The sequence below is a fragment of the Convolutriloba macropyga genome, chromosome 7, assembly GCF_964194025.1.
Source record: "Convolutriloba macropyga chromosome 7, txConMacr16.3, whole genome shotgun sequence".
Lineage (NCBI taxonomy): Eukaryota > Metazoa > Xenacoelomorpha > Acoela > Convolutidae > Convolutriloba > Convolutriloba macropyga.
In genome coordinates this window covers 19455339-19470774 of record NC_134474.1, presented here as the reverse complement: position 1 = coordinate 19470774, position 15436 = coordinate 19455339, and the positions used below count along the sequence as shown (strand labels likewise).

At 37.4% G+C, this 15436-nt stretch overlaps 1 protein-coding gene across 1 annotated transcript in view; it reads left to right on the top strand.

Annotated features, from left to right (window-relative positions):
* Positions 1–15436, top strand: part of LOC142342678 (uncharacterized) — a 221277-nt gene that overhangs the window by 148716 nt on the left and 57125 nt on the right. Inside the window, exons 46-48 of the mRNA XM_075394163.1 lie at positions 1844–2068; positions 9580–9797; positions 10226–10339. Of these exons, the coding sequence (XP_075250278.1) occupies positions 1844–2068; positions 9580–9797; positions 10226–10339 (557 nt within the window). The remainder of the gene's footprint in view (positions 1–1843; positions 2069–9579; positions 9798–10225; positions 10340–15436) is intronic.

Sequence of the window (15436 nt, the reverse complement as noted above, 5' to 3'; positions counted from 1 at the left end):
AAAAAGTTTTTATTCTCTCAATTCACAATTACAAATAAAAATTGCGTTGCTTTTTTAGTTAACCTGATCTGTAATTTTTTACATAAAATATTAGTTGTTAAAATTTTAACAGAAAGTATCCACGATGAAATTACTAATTTTATCTCGACTATTTTTGGTTCTAAATTTTTCTCAACTCTTAACGTTCAACTTCATTTTGCTTGGGTCTTGTTGTTCAATTGAAAGTATTCTCAGCTATACTTATTTTGGGGTCATGTGAACTAACAGCATCTGCGCCGATTGTTTCAATCATTGCGTTTCAAGTAAAAGGAGATAATTCCGTGGCGTTTTACGTTTATGTATCGATTGTCGAGATAATTTTTTTTTATTATAGACAATTTAATTCAATTTTTGCGGAATTTTTCGCTTAGTTTACAAAATAATTGAATTTGTTACAAAAACTGCTCTATTTATCCGATCTAAATTCTCTCAGGATTATGTGTCCAGTATCACAATTAGAAAACTAATGTAACTGTAGACTACTTTTCACTGCATTAAAATTACTCTTTTTGACATTAATTTTTCTATTTAAAAGCTATGTTTGTTTATATTATGAAACTTATTTCCACTTTTTTATTCGAACTTTGTAACATTTTAGCCTAAAATTACAGATAATGTTCTCTTCACTCTAATCGCGTTTATATAAGCTCAGAGTATATTTATCACTAGGTATACTCCAAAAAATTCTATGCCCATAAGCCTATACCGAAATAGGTCACTTGTATGAAAAATTTTCGTACGTCAAACCTCGTTTTTTCATCGAGATATGTAATTTGTTTAAAAGTCTCTTCAAAAATCTATTCCGTTTTCAAGAGCTTTTCAATGGTAACACATTTTTATCTCTATCAAAAGATATCGATCTGCCCAAATTAACTTAACAAAAGAAAGTACAGAGTTGCAAAAAGTTTCTAACAACGAGAAGAAGACAACTTTCCAACAACAAAGATAATTTTTATATGTAGATTCTGGAGCAAACCCATTCTTCTAGCAAATCCAAAGTGCAGGAGTCCAGTAAATCCTAAGTGGTGATATAAGTTCTCTGAATGAATGCTAGGAGCCATGTGTTGTTGAACTTATGATAAAGAATAACAGGCAAAATTTTTTGTGGCAACAACGAATCATGTACGGTCTTTACATAGATAGCAAGAAAGTACAGCAGGCCCATTGAAATAACTTCTTTAGGCATCACTACATGGTTTGATTCAGTGTCTCGCTATTGTAGTTTGTCCGATAAAGTTGCAACACTATCAAATGAGAGATCAGTACCTCGCTGTTCATTTGCATGCTGGCAGTTTTTGAAACGTTTGCTTGCGTTGCAACTTTATGCGACTTGCTATATAGTCTACGCAGGCAACCAAAACTGAAACGAAAACAAAAACAGGAGGAACAAACAGGATGAGAGCTATGCGTTATCTAACCACTACGCTAGGAGGGCTGTAATGGGAGAGAACAGAAAGTTGTTTTTTGAAAAACAGTTGTAGAGTCAACTGAAACAGTGATTTTTATATGCTAGAGCTGTCAATTTTCCCAATTCCTCAAAACAAGAGTAATATGATTGCAATGTTCTACACTCATAATTTTCCGCTGTACTTAAAAATTGCTTATAGTACCACCAATAACGAGCGATTACAGCCAACAACAAAGTTATTTGTCATTATTTCTCGACAATCATAATTTGATCAAATTGAGAGTTCGAGAGGCAACAATTGTACCCTTATAACAACTGCCATATAACAATTATCACATATTTAAGTCTCATTTTTACCTATGCTTTACTTTTTGATATGTCGGAACATTTTGATAGGTCGGCAGCCTCTCAAGCCAGTTCATGACTGAGTGCATTAGCATGCATCTGACGTCATTCGCAGGCAGCACTGTGGCACCTGGGCCCCCGGCCATAGACTTTTCCCAGATCAGCCTCAAGTTCGAAGACATGTACCCAGCCTACACTGTGCTGTTCGTGCTGTGGCTCATCTACTTCTTCCTCATGCTATGGGCCAGGCGACACGATAAGAAGGATATTGCTAAGGTTTGAAAAATAGGATCTATTCTGTTTTGCCCCCCCCCCCCCAGCTTAGTGGGCTCATATCTTTTACGCCCCCAGGCGCACGTGCTGTTTTTTACATAGTATAGTGCTATATAACAACATATAGTTGCTGTGGGGGGGGGGGGGGGGGGTAAAAACACTGGGCGGGTGGCAAAACTGAATATATCCGAAAAATGAAGCCATATATAAATTTGTAAAACTTCACAGTGACGTCTAGGAGAGCCACATTGAAGTAAGTTACCACAAACTTTATTGAAATGATTATAATAAAAACAGTGAAATAATTATCGATGAGTGTAATTGTGGTTAACCAGTTTTGCAACTAGTTAAACTTTTCATCAAATTTTGATTAAAAAATTGAATTTATTTTTCCAAACAAAAAATTAAAAAAAACCTAATTCACAAAACTTGAACTTTTATCAAATTTATTATTATTTTACCTATATATTTACGCAATCAAATACTCTTTAGGGTAAGGAGCTTATAATTTAACGAAGGAGTTGTTAAATTAATTGTTATTAAACATAACCGACTAAACGTCGGAAGAATTGCTCTGGAACGACTAGTTGTAGCTCTAATCAATTGCAGCCTGCTTCAGTCGGGGGGGGACCTAAATGGGACTAAGAAGTTCAATAGTGGGCTTCAAATAACCACATTAGAGGTTAACATATACCACTATTAAGATTTAAAGGAAAAAATGATACCAATTTCGGCGCACTTTTTATTTGACTTTTAGTATTAAATTGCTGCCAATTGAGTTCAACTGCTTGAAATTGTGATTGAGAGAGAATTTTAGATCACGCGAAACGCAAAAAGTCAAGGGCGTAATAGTCACTAGAAAACTCATAATCGTCGAGCGAAAACTTTGCAAAAAAACATAGCCGGTAGAATACCGGAAACGAATCGAATCGTAGTGCAAAATAATCTCTACCCTAACTTGGGCAAAATCAGAATATCGAAAAAAAACACTAGAAGTAACAAAAATAGTAGACCAATATAACATAAAAAGCGTTAAAATTTTTACATTTTTTCAGTTCAGGGGTGTGGGTAGGTGCTGGTGGTGGTGGTGGGGGGGGGGGGGGTTGGTAGGTGGGGGCAGGTAGGTGGTGGTGGGGGGTGTAGGTAGGTGGGTTGGGGGGTAGGTACGTCGCGGGTGGTTAGATAGTTACAAGGGGGGGGGGTAGGTAGGTACGAGGGGGGGGGGGGTAGGCACGTTGGGGTTGGGGGTAGGTACGTTGGAGGGGGGGGAGGGAGGTACAGGGGGGAGGTACGTGGGGGCGGGGGGGGGGTAGGTAGGTACGAGGGGGGGGGTAGGTAAGTTGGGGTTGGTGGGGGGGGGTAGTTTTTTTTGGGGGGCGGGGTAGGTAGTTAAATGGGATCAAATTTTCTCAAATTGACCTCTTCACTTTGAATTACAGACTATTAACTTTGAATTAAAAGAAAACCTGTAGAATCTCAATACTCCTCTTCGAGTCGTAGAAAGACACACATGTTTAGAAAAATTGCTATGAAGTACGTTCAAGAGCAATTATTAATTATTCAAAAGCGTTTTCTTCTTCTGACTCGTTTCAAATCATGCCAGGCTGCGGCGCTTTATAACGAAAACATGCTCTGTTTTGACTCACAGTGCTTTAGGCTTAGATCTTGTGGGCAATAATAATGCTTTAGCATATGCCCTGGGACTTCATATGAATCCATCTTTACAAAACATGATATCATTTCCAATGTTACGATATAGTTATATTATAATTGGCCGTTTTTACGTATAACTATAAATCAGGCCTTCGTTTTTATTGTCCTAAATTTTCACTTTCATTTACTATTCTTTGATCAATTGTCATTTTTAGAATACTGATCAAACTATAATTTTAAACTGAGTGAAAAATAGGAAGAAAGTTTAACTTACCAGATTAGAAAGACAAAAGCAAATTGATTTTGATCAGGGAATTTATATAAATGAGTTGTCAAGAAAGGGTGCTTGGAATCAATATTCGTTTCAAATTGGTGAATCCAGATAACTAATATTAGAGTGAGATTATTTGATGTAAAATCTTCCCAGCATGTATTGAATGATTATGATACCACCAGAAATGTGAACGAATTCTTAGAAAAGTGTAAATGCATACCATCTATGGTACCCCCTGCGACTGATTTCTGGGAAGTTTGCAGAAGCAAACCATATTGGGTAACCCTTGCGACCCCCACTGTAAATCATGGTGTTAAGATTAGTTTTGTATCTTGACTTTCTCGCACTAATAACGGGTACATATACAGCTGATTTTTGAGCCTTTTTTCATCCCCAAAATCAAATCATCAATGTTGATCTAATAATCAGATCTCTCCTGTAATTCTCTAAATTCTACTGTAAAATATCATTCTTGTTATTCTCTCATTTTGAGAAATTAATTTTTCTACTTAGTTAAAGACGCTTTTTATTCCGCTTGCGAAAACCCTTAACCCAACAGGTTATGGGCCCAGCAATTTTCTAACTCATAAAAGTAATTTCTAAAACAAAATTAGATTGTTGTTGACAGTCATAATCCTTTTCTCCTTAGTACCTTTTCTTTTCACAACCGTTTTGCCTGCTCAAACTACGATGGATCAACAGACAGTGAAGCTGCTGACTTACACAGGAAAGGCACAGGACTTTCCAATCTGGAGCACAAGATTTGTGGCAATGATGCAGACAAAGGGACTCTACAAATCACTACTTGGAACATAGGAGCAACCCAATGAGCTTGCACCACTAGCCAATCGGGTGAGCAATGATGAGAAGACGAACCACAAGGTGCTGAAGGATGCATATGATAAGGAAGTTGCGGACATAAAGGAGAAACAGAACAATGTGTGGTGCCATCTGGCACTGACTTTAGATGCAACAACCCTCATGCTAAAATGCTAATGAGACATGACTGTGTGGGAGATGACGGCGTCGGAGATAGAGAAAAGGCTTCGTAGCTTTTGCAAGAGAGATTTCAGAGTGTGGAGACGCCGACAGTGATGACTTTGGTGGTACATCTTGCTCGACCGCAGCTGGAGGATTCTGTGGATTTGGATAACTTCTTCATCAGAGGACAGCAGTCTCAGAGACGCTCTTCAACGTCTTGGTCCTCAACGGTCTGCCAATGAGGTATGAAAATTTTGATATACAGGAAAGCTTTACCCCGGCAACGAACTTCTCAGAGTTGAGGAAAAGGCTACAGAATTTCCATGAGAGCACAGCAAAGAGGCGCAAGGGACAAATTGGTTCATTGGCACTGGCAGAAGGGACCAAAGAAAGGAAACTGTTTTTGTGTGTGGGATCCTTGGACACTTTGCCAAATACTGCACGAGGAAGGAGACAGCACAACCCAGCAAGTTCGTTGAAAAGGGTCACCTATACAGGGCATGCAAGAGACAAAGAGTTAGAGGCAAACACGAGTCAGTGGCAAGGGCTCCAACATTGGCTTCTTCAGACAAGGAATACTGGGCAGCTCTTACCCAGTGGAAGAAAGCAGGCATGTTAGTGGACAATGGTTGTAAAGATCACATAGTGACGAACATCGATGCGGCCCTGGACTTTATGCCCACTCAAATAGTGGTCAGAAATCCCAACGGAGAGGCTTCCAGAGTGGTGGGCAGAGGCTGTGTGACGATCAGCTTTACCTTAAACAAAGGGGAGTTCCACAGCGAACTCAAAAATGTTTTGTATGTGCCGGCTTGTTCTTCAAACCTCTTATCAGATGCACGGAGTGGGGACATAGCTTCACAATCGAGAAAGGAAATAGCTGCATGAAACTCCAGAAAGGAACTCGGGTAAAACTAACAACAAAAAAAAAATCTTTTACTTACCCTGCAGCGTTATAGAGTTCAAGATGAGTTCCAACAGCGTGAAAGTTGACAGTTCAAGGAAGTGCCACAGACAATTGGCTCATTTGAATCAAGCGGATGTGGTCAGGAATGCACAAGAGACAGTGCGGGAACTCGATGATGAATGCAATGTGTGCGCATTTGCCAAGATCACAAGGACTACAGTACCAAGAGTGGCAGAGACCCAAACAGAAGAGAAACTGGAGAGGGTGTTCACAGTCGTGATGGAGTTTTTCAGAGTAGAGTCACTGTCAGGGTTCCGGTTTTGCATTGTGCTTGCAGACCAGTACACAAAGTTTGTGTTTGTGGACTTGCTTAAGGCAAAGAGTGAAGCACTGGCCAGCATGAAGATGTTTGTTCTCAGTGTGGGGACGCCCAAGAAGTTGAGACAAGACAATGCGAAGGAGTTTCTCTCAGAGCAGTTCAAGATGTACTGTTTAGATTCAGGCATTCTACAGGAGACTACCATACCAGAAACAGCACAACAGAATGGGTTAGCTGAGAGGTGCAGCAGGTCACTGCTGCAGATGGCATGATGCTTGCTCATTGACTTGAGTCTTCCTAAGATAATGTGGGGAGCAGCAATTCTCCACGAAACAAGGATCGGGAACTTGGTTGTGAGACGAGGAGAAGAAAAATGCCCAGCAGCGTTGATGCGAGATATAAAACCTAAGCTTTGAAATAGTAAAATATCTGTTTTTGGTTGCACAGTCTTCATGAGGAAGCGGGACAGAGATGTCAGCAAGGTTGAACCCAAGGCACTGGAAGAAATGTTTGTGGTTACACTCAAGGAGACAGCGGATACCTGGTGTACGTAGCCAATACACACAAGGTTACAGCAGTTTGAGATCTGATCATCAAGGAGTCCGAAGTGGGCTCAATCCCTGACAACACAGTGACGCCCGACTTACTAGATGAGGTGTCATCAAGACGATGGCACCCAGATGATGGTCATCAAGACTATGGCAGCAAAGAGGAGCAGGGCACATCTACTGCAATAAAGGAGGAGCGGCATGACGCACAGAGCGTTAACACTCAAGAAACGACACTGAGACGAGATGCCTGAGATGTTGAGGAAGCAGCACTGGATGAAGAATCTACTTCAACAAGTGAGAGTCTCAGAGACTCGGAGTCACTGGAAGACAGTGAAACGGAGGACTTCTCACAGTCAGAGACAGTTGGTTTCTTTGAAGAGGCACTGGAGCAAGCGGACAGGGCAGAGCCCAGACGAGGGACACGAATAAAGAATGTTCCGCAATTTTTTGGAGAAGTCAGGATACATCTTGCTGTGGCTGAGGGCGACTATGTGGAACCCAAAACAGTCTACAAAGCCAAGCATTGTGACGATTGGGACCAGTGCCACTGGGCAATGAAGGACAAGGTCAAGGCACTCCAAGACCAAGAGACTTAGAACCTAGTGAGACCACCCACAGACAGGGACGTAAAACCGGGCTAATGGGTCTACAAAGTGAAATTGGGACCCAGTGGTTAAGTTGACAAATACAAAAAACGCTTTGTGGCAAAAGACTTCAAACAGGCTGAAGAACTGGACTACTTTGAGACTTTTGCGCCTACCTGTAAGCCAGAGACATTCAGGATTCTACTTCAACTATCAGCGAAGCAGGGCTATGTGATGCACCAGTTTGATGTCAAGACGGCTTTCCTGCACTCACCAATAGAGGAAGAAGTATATATGAAACAGAGACAGGAGTTTTTAAAACAAGGATCAGATGGAGAGAAGTTAGTATGCCGATTTAATAAATCAATTTATGGTTTGAAACAGGCAGCTAACAACTAGTATAAGGAACTGGCAAACTTCCTACTAAGACAGGGGTTCACCAGAAGCAGGAATGACCATTGCTTGTTCGCAAGAGCAGAGACAGAGGGCAACATTTCGCATGGAAGACAGAGGGAGTATACACTGGTTTCTGGGTCTAAAAATCATACGAAAAGAGGGCAAAGCCACAGTCGATCAAGGACGCTACATAGAAACAATGCTTGAGTTGTTTCAAATGGATCAATGCAAACCCTCAAGATTTCCAGCTGATTTGAATTTGAAATTTCAGACAGCACAGAACGGAGACGAAGAAGTGGACGAGAGGATCTACAGAAGCTTGGTTGGATCACTTCTGTATCTGACCAAACAGACGGGGCCAGATATCATGTTCACATGAATGCACCTACCATTCAACACTGGATGTGCGGAAAAGTCTTCTGCGATATCTTCAAGGTTCAAAAGATTTTAAATTTACTTACACAAAAGAAGCTAGTTATGGATTAGTGGGGGAAAGTGATGCAGACTGGTCTGGTGACGTGAACGACAGAAAATCAACGACGGACTATTACAAGCTCAACGTGGCGCAGCACTCAGCTGGGGTGTCAAGAAGCAGGCCGCAGTTGCGCTTTCTTCATCAGAAGCAGAATATCTGGGCATGGCAGCAGCAGTTCAAGAAGCATTTTATCTGAAGCAACTTCTGGAGGATTTTGGCATCCAACAGAAACATCCAATAGCAATTGGAGAGGACAACCACAGTTTTTTTAAATTGTGCCAGAACCCAGTCATGCACAAGAGGAGCAAACACATTGAGACAAAAATTCACTTCATTCGGGACAAAACGAACGACGGGACTATTTCAATTCATTACAATCCTACTTACAAAAAATGGCAGCCGACACCTTCACGAAATCTTCCACCCGTATCAAAGGTGTAAACATTCAGAACTGTTTTGATGGGAACAGAATCTACGCAATCAGCTCAAGTCTGAGTGGGGTGTTAGAATATTGATCAAACTATAGTCTTAAACTTAGTGAGAATTAGAAAGAAATTTAACTTACCCAATTAGAAAGACAAAGCAAATTGATTTCGATCAGAGAACTTATATAAATGAATTGTCAAGAAAGGGTGCTTGGAATCAATATTCGTTTCAAATTGGTGAATCCAGATAACTAATATTAGAGTGAGATTATTTGATGTAAAATCTTCCCAGCATGTATTGAATGATTATGATACCACCAGAAATGTGAACGAATTCTTAGAAAAGTGTAAATGCATACCATCTATGGTACCCCTGCGACTGATTTCTGGGAAGTTTGCAGAAGCAAACCATATTGGGTAACCCTTGCGACCCCCACTGTAAATCATGGTGTTAAGATTAGTTTTGTATCTTGACTTTCTCGCACTAATAACGGGTACATATACAGCTGATTTTTGAGCTTTTTTTCATCCCCAAAAATCAAATCACCATCGTGATCTAATAATCAGATCTTTCCTGTAATTCTCTAAATTCTACTGTAAAATATCATTCTTGTTATTCTCTCATTTTGAGAAATTAAGTTTTCTACTTAGTTAAAGACGCTTTTTATTCCGCTTGCGAAAACCCATAGCCCAACAGTCTTAGACCCCTCAGCCTGCATGCTCTTATAGTTTTATTCGACTTTGAAGGAATCAACTTGCGTCACCTAATGAGCAGTTTTGATCAGAATAAAGAATGACAATAAGGTTCACGCGAGATTTTCCGTTGACAATTTTGGTTTTTCTTTGAAAGATAATTTTACGTTAAACTTTTTTTTCTTCTGAAATTGTCTTAAAGTATGTATTTATTCCTGACAACTTTGCTATCACTGAGAGATCTATTGTTTTTAAGCTCGGCTTCACCCCACTTCCTGACAACGACCCAGCTGACTTCTACATGTACGAGTTGGCAGTGCAAACAGGCATGATCAAGGGGGCTGGAACCACCAGTCGTATCTACTTCTACATTGTGGGAGACTTGGGAAGATCCAGGATCCACGTGTTAGAAGATCCCTATAGGGAAATCCTCAAGAGAGATTCGAAAGACCTCTTTCTTCTCTCCACTCCTCGGTGAGGGCTAATTCTGATCAGTCGAGAAAAGAACTCCTAAATTACTTATGAATATTATCGTTGTCATTCATAATAAAACATCCGAAACGACCAAGATTATGTATGCGATTTACGAAAATAAGAGTTTAAGCATGGTATATTGTTCGTTCGTCATTTCAGTATTTTTTTCGAAATTGATCCTTTCGCCTGTTATTCACATTGATGGTAGCAACAGAACAATTTTAGATTGGTGCGGAAGATATAGCACATTAACAAATGCCTCCGTAAACACCTGAAACAGTTTGATGCCTCCAAATGAAACGAGTTGGAACGATATATATTTTTCGATATTTGGAAGAGGCCGACTGTTTAATGAAACTAAGCAGACTAAACAGATCGAAAGCTCAGCATTTAATATAGAGAGTTGCATAGCTCCCTTGTTTTAATAGGTCCCTGGGTCGTCTGCAGAGCGTGAGGTTTTGGCACGACAACTCTGGAGTGGGATCCAAACAGAGCTGGTTCTGTGACTATATTGCCCTGCGGGATGTACAAACGGGCGAAAAGTAAGTTAATTAACTTTTGTTCTTTTTTTATAGCTGCGAAGCTGTAAGCTGAGCGTAGCTATATTGCGGTGCTCTTGGTTTTTTTTACGACTCGAAGAGGAGTATTGGCTTTCTCTCGGTTTTTTTACAATTCAAAGAATTTTTACAATTCAAAGAATTTGAATTGTATTGGGGCGCTGTCTTTTTTTTTTTTAAGATCTGTTCACACATTTTCATGATTTTTGAAGTCAAATTGGAGTAGTGATTTTGGTCACGCCGAAACAGGAAATGGAGCGAAAAAGCGAGTGGTTTTGCGGCGTGAATTTTTTTCGCTTTAATTTTAAAGTAGAGTGAGAAAATGGTGTTTGAACAAAAATTCGGTTTCTCGGTAGTGGTTTTTTGTTCACATGCGGCAATTTCACTCTGATTTTTACTGTTTTTTTCGATTTTTTGGATCGGATTTTTTTTTTCTAAATGGTTTTTCCAATCCATTCAAAGCTCATTCTAGGCCTAGTTTTTTGTGTGAATTAAATTTTCTTTTCTCGTTAGTGGTTTTTTTGTTCACATGCGGCATTTTCACATCGATTTTCTGTTTTTTTTTCTTATTTTTTTATCAGAATTTTTTAAAAATGGTTTTCTCAAGTCACTCTTAGTCCATTCTAGGTCTGGTTTTTCTGTTTAGTCAATGAAAATTCTTTGAATTGTACGTCAGGACTTGTCCTGCTATGTTTTTTTTTACAGGAAGTAGATTTGTTCACGCGGCATTTTGACCTAAAAGCGAAAGTGAGAAAAGCTGTCTTGGTGAACAGATTTTCGCTAAGCGAGAGAATTTTTTTGATCATGCGCTGCGTTTAGTGAATGACTTTTTGACTTTGAAAAGTAGTTTTTGACTGAATTGCACATATAGATATCCGTTTTTAGCCGTTTTTTCGTCTAAGTGGACCAATTTTTTTGCATTTAATTTGGTTTCTTGTAGAAATAAATTTTGTTCGATACTATATTAAAATGTCAACCGCGGAAATTGATGCCACAGTGTTTTGCAGAGCCTGAAAATGCGTTTCAAGTTGAAAATTGACACATAATTCTTGATTTTTTAGTTAATTTTTAGCTTTTTTAATATTACTTTCTTCATTTTTGGATCTTTTAACCGTCCTTTTATCAAAAATCAGTCAATATTGCAACTTCTCTTTGATAATTCCTATACTCAACGCCTCTTTCTACCTCGATGTAATTTTGTTTCATAAAGTTGTACATATGCTAATCCGATTTTTGTAGTTTTTTTCCGATTTTCGTCAGTCTTTTGTTTGTATTTTGGTTGTAATTGCTAGAAATAGTTTTTTTGTGCAACATGAGGGACTTTAATTTCCTTTCAATAAAAATTCATTCATTTTTTGGCGTTAAGTTTTGAAAAAACAGTTAACACTTTTTCATAAATGCAGTCTTGACTTAAAAGTTCTTTCACCATTTTTTTGCAAAATGTTTCAATGTTTCGTATTCATGAATTCTGCTTTTTCCTGCTTTTTGTTCTCTTCAGGAGGATAGATCTTTGTATCGGATGACCAGTTATCTTTTCTATGTCTTGAATGCTGAACAATGAAATGTATTCGTTTTTCTTGAGTTTTTAAAATTGACTTTCAACTTTCAAAAATCAAGAATGACTTTTTGTTACGGTGTTCATAACATTGTGCCCATTTTATTATTCTAGTTAGTATCATTCTAGCTTTGTCCTGGCATCTACATTTATTTTCGGTATATTAATTTTTTCAGTTGTAAAAAATCAATGATTTTAGCTTTTTCTTAGATTTTCGTTATTTCTTTGGTTTGCAATTGATTTCATTCAACATAAGGCAGTACTGAGAGTTTGATAGCACCCTTTTTCCAAAATTTCCACTTCTGACTAATTACTACAGTTTTCTTCCGGCCTTGGTATTAATTAAAACGATTTTTTGCCTTTGAATATTCTGCTGCTTATGTCTTTTCTATGATCAATTTTATTTTTGATTTAGTATGAAATCATGTTGTCTAGCTTATGTACAAGATGGAACAGGTGTATGTTGTTTTTTGTCTTAATAGCAGTGCTTAGAGGTGTAATTGTAGGTGTTTTCTGATTCTTAAATTTGAGCTTTCTTTTTTGAAAATATTAAAATTAGTTTCTAAGATTATTATCTGCCGTTTGCTTTCACGATCTTTTTCAGATTAGAATATTGAATTATTTGAGGGCTATTGATACACTTGTCAGCTTTTTCAGACTATCAGGTTTTTGACCACCTTAATTATTTTGGATTTTTTAACGTTACCAAACGTTTTCAATAATATAAAATTTTGCTGCATTTTGTTTCCCTTGTTGACAGTGGTTTAAGTTTCGCCAATTTTAGAGCAGACCTGGGGAGGTAGTGAGTTAATGGTTTAATACAAAAGGTAGTGGCTTCTGTTGCAATTACGGTTTTGTTAGTGAAGTTCTGACGCTTCGAGTCGCTTCTGGAATTCTTCCGGCTATGTTTTTTTTTTGTTTCGTCGTCTGACGCTCTTTTTTCGTTTTACATTTGTTCACACCGCAAAGCTGAAAAAGTCAAATTTTCTGAATGACTTCTTCTTCTCACTAACGGCATTTGCGCGCGTGACGTCATTTCTCACTCGCTTTTGCGAAAGATTTTAGGTTATTTGCGTGATTAGATTTTGATCATACATGACTTACCTCACTCAATAAAATGACTTCTGCACTTTAAAACTTAAGTTTAAATTTGAATTTGTTTAAGGTCAAAGGAACTCATATGTGCAGTAAAGGTCCCTAATAAGAGGCTTCTGTGGAATGAATTGTAACAAGCTTGGAATGAATTTATCGCTGACTGTTTTTTAGCCTAGTTTTTTGAGCGGCGTCGATTTTTCAATTTAGATCTGTATCTGTTTCTATCTCTATTATATGGCACGCAGGTCTATTCTTTCGCAGCTATTCCGGCAATCTGCCGGCTATGTTTATTTTATATCTTTTTGATCTCTCATTTTGTACAATTCAATATCGGCCATCTAAACAGTATTGTAGTCTTGGGTTTAGAAATCTGGGGTCTTTCCATCATTCCACTCATAACCCCGGCCTAAACTCTTTTTTTATATCCCCATCTCCTGGTGCTTTTTATCTCTTTTCCTGCTCCATCAGTTAAAGCAGCTGGTGTTGACAAAATCAGACGCTTAATAGTCCTTTTGGAGCAATTCGTTCGACGTTTGTGCATAATCTGCATAATTAAGAAAGCGAGTCGAGACAAACAGCAAAATTAAAAAACAATAACATGAATTACATCCAAAACTTTATGTCCATTTAGAAAAAAAACTTAATTACAAAGTCAAAATGGCGGCAGATAAAACTAAATCTAAACAAAATAACTTGTACTTCAATGGAAAAAATATTGAACCAGTCTCTAATAAGGCTCGGTAACAGTTAGGCAAAAAAAAACAAAAAGATCAAAGTTTAAAAATTCGCTTATGTTTTTAGAAAAAAATTATGTCAAAATAATACAAACCATTCGATATTAACTGAAAGCACCCAAAAGATTTATGATTACATATGTTTCTATAGGAGTGCATTAAGAAGTGTCGTTATTCAATTTTCTTTGCTGTTACAAAAAGAACAACAAATAGAGTCAATAAACGAAAACACAAGTGAAACTTTCGAGAAAACACTGTCGAAGCCGTAAAGCCGTATTTTGCCCTTCAAACTATGTTTGATTGCGCCTTCTTTGAAAACCGACAGTTTTTCATATGACATCTCATTAATGAGACTAGGTAAAAGGTACACAAAAGAAAAGTGATCAAAATTGGTCAATGCTTTTGTCTTTTTCGAAAAGAATTATTTTCAAATTCATGAAAGCCCTTTGCTACATAATCAAAAGTTAAATAGGTTCGTTTATTTGTCCAAAGAAAATCATTTGAAACCTGTAACTTTCCACAATATGTCTTACGTCTACAAAAAGATCGCCAAATAAGACAAAAATAGAAAAAAATTTAACTTGATTTTTTTACGAAAAACTGCGAAGCCAGTAAAGTCAAAACATTAGTTTTTAAAAACTTGCGCATCGGAGTGATGCTCATAAAGTCATATTTTAATTGTAATTGACGGGACTAGGCAACGAAAAGACAAAAAATAACACAAAAAATCGAAATTAAAAAGTGATTTTTTTTTATTTTTGAAAACAATTGTTTTCAAAGTCATAAAAACCATGACCTATCAACTGAAATAAAGAAACTGGCTCTTCTTTGCCTCCATAAAAAGCCAATGGGAACTGTCATTATCCAGGAAGATTTGTATGACAAAAAATATAAAGTGAAAACGACGGTTAAAGACAAAAGTAAAATTCAATTAAGTTCTTCGAGAAAAGGGTTTTGAAGCCGTTGAAATCATAAAATCATAATCTATACCATTAATGATTTTTGAAAGTTTAATTTTGCTTTATTTTGAGTGCCAATAGCGTGATTTGTGAACTGACAATAATGTGATAATTTGACACAACGAGAAAAAACCTAAAAATGGGCAAATGCCTGAAAATTAAAAAAAATAATTGTGAAATCTAGTTGTATCAAGACCAGAAAACCTTTACTTGACGAAATAGAGATTAAATTTTGATTCATTGGAAAGAGGAAGCATTCTTTTTATGTTGACACTAAGCTTCGTTGCTATTGCTGTTCGTCCAGTAGGAACACTTTATTTTTTTGATGTTATAGATATAGATAATTTGTTAATTAGAAAATCAAAAATATATGCTGTGTTTTTGATAATCATCTAGTAAATTATCAAAAAACGGCAAATTCTTAAACAAAGAGCTTTCTCAATGGAAGTGGAAGTAAGACAAGCAAACTTTGAAGTTTACATTGATTGTGTTAGTGGCTTTGGGTGTACTTTCGGCAAATTTAATCAAAGTGGACTGAAGAAGCTTATTTCTTGCTATTTTGATGAAAAAGCAGAATTTTGAAATATTTAGCCAAAGTTTTTGCCAAAAAATAATATCAAAATAGTCAACAATACTTTTTTTGTCTTTAAAAATAAAATCAGCTACACTATTCTTAACAATTTTAACATATTTTAGCAAAATATACGAAATGTGAACAAAAATTTCGCAAATCGGTCTA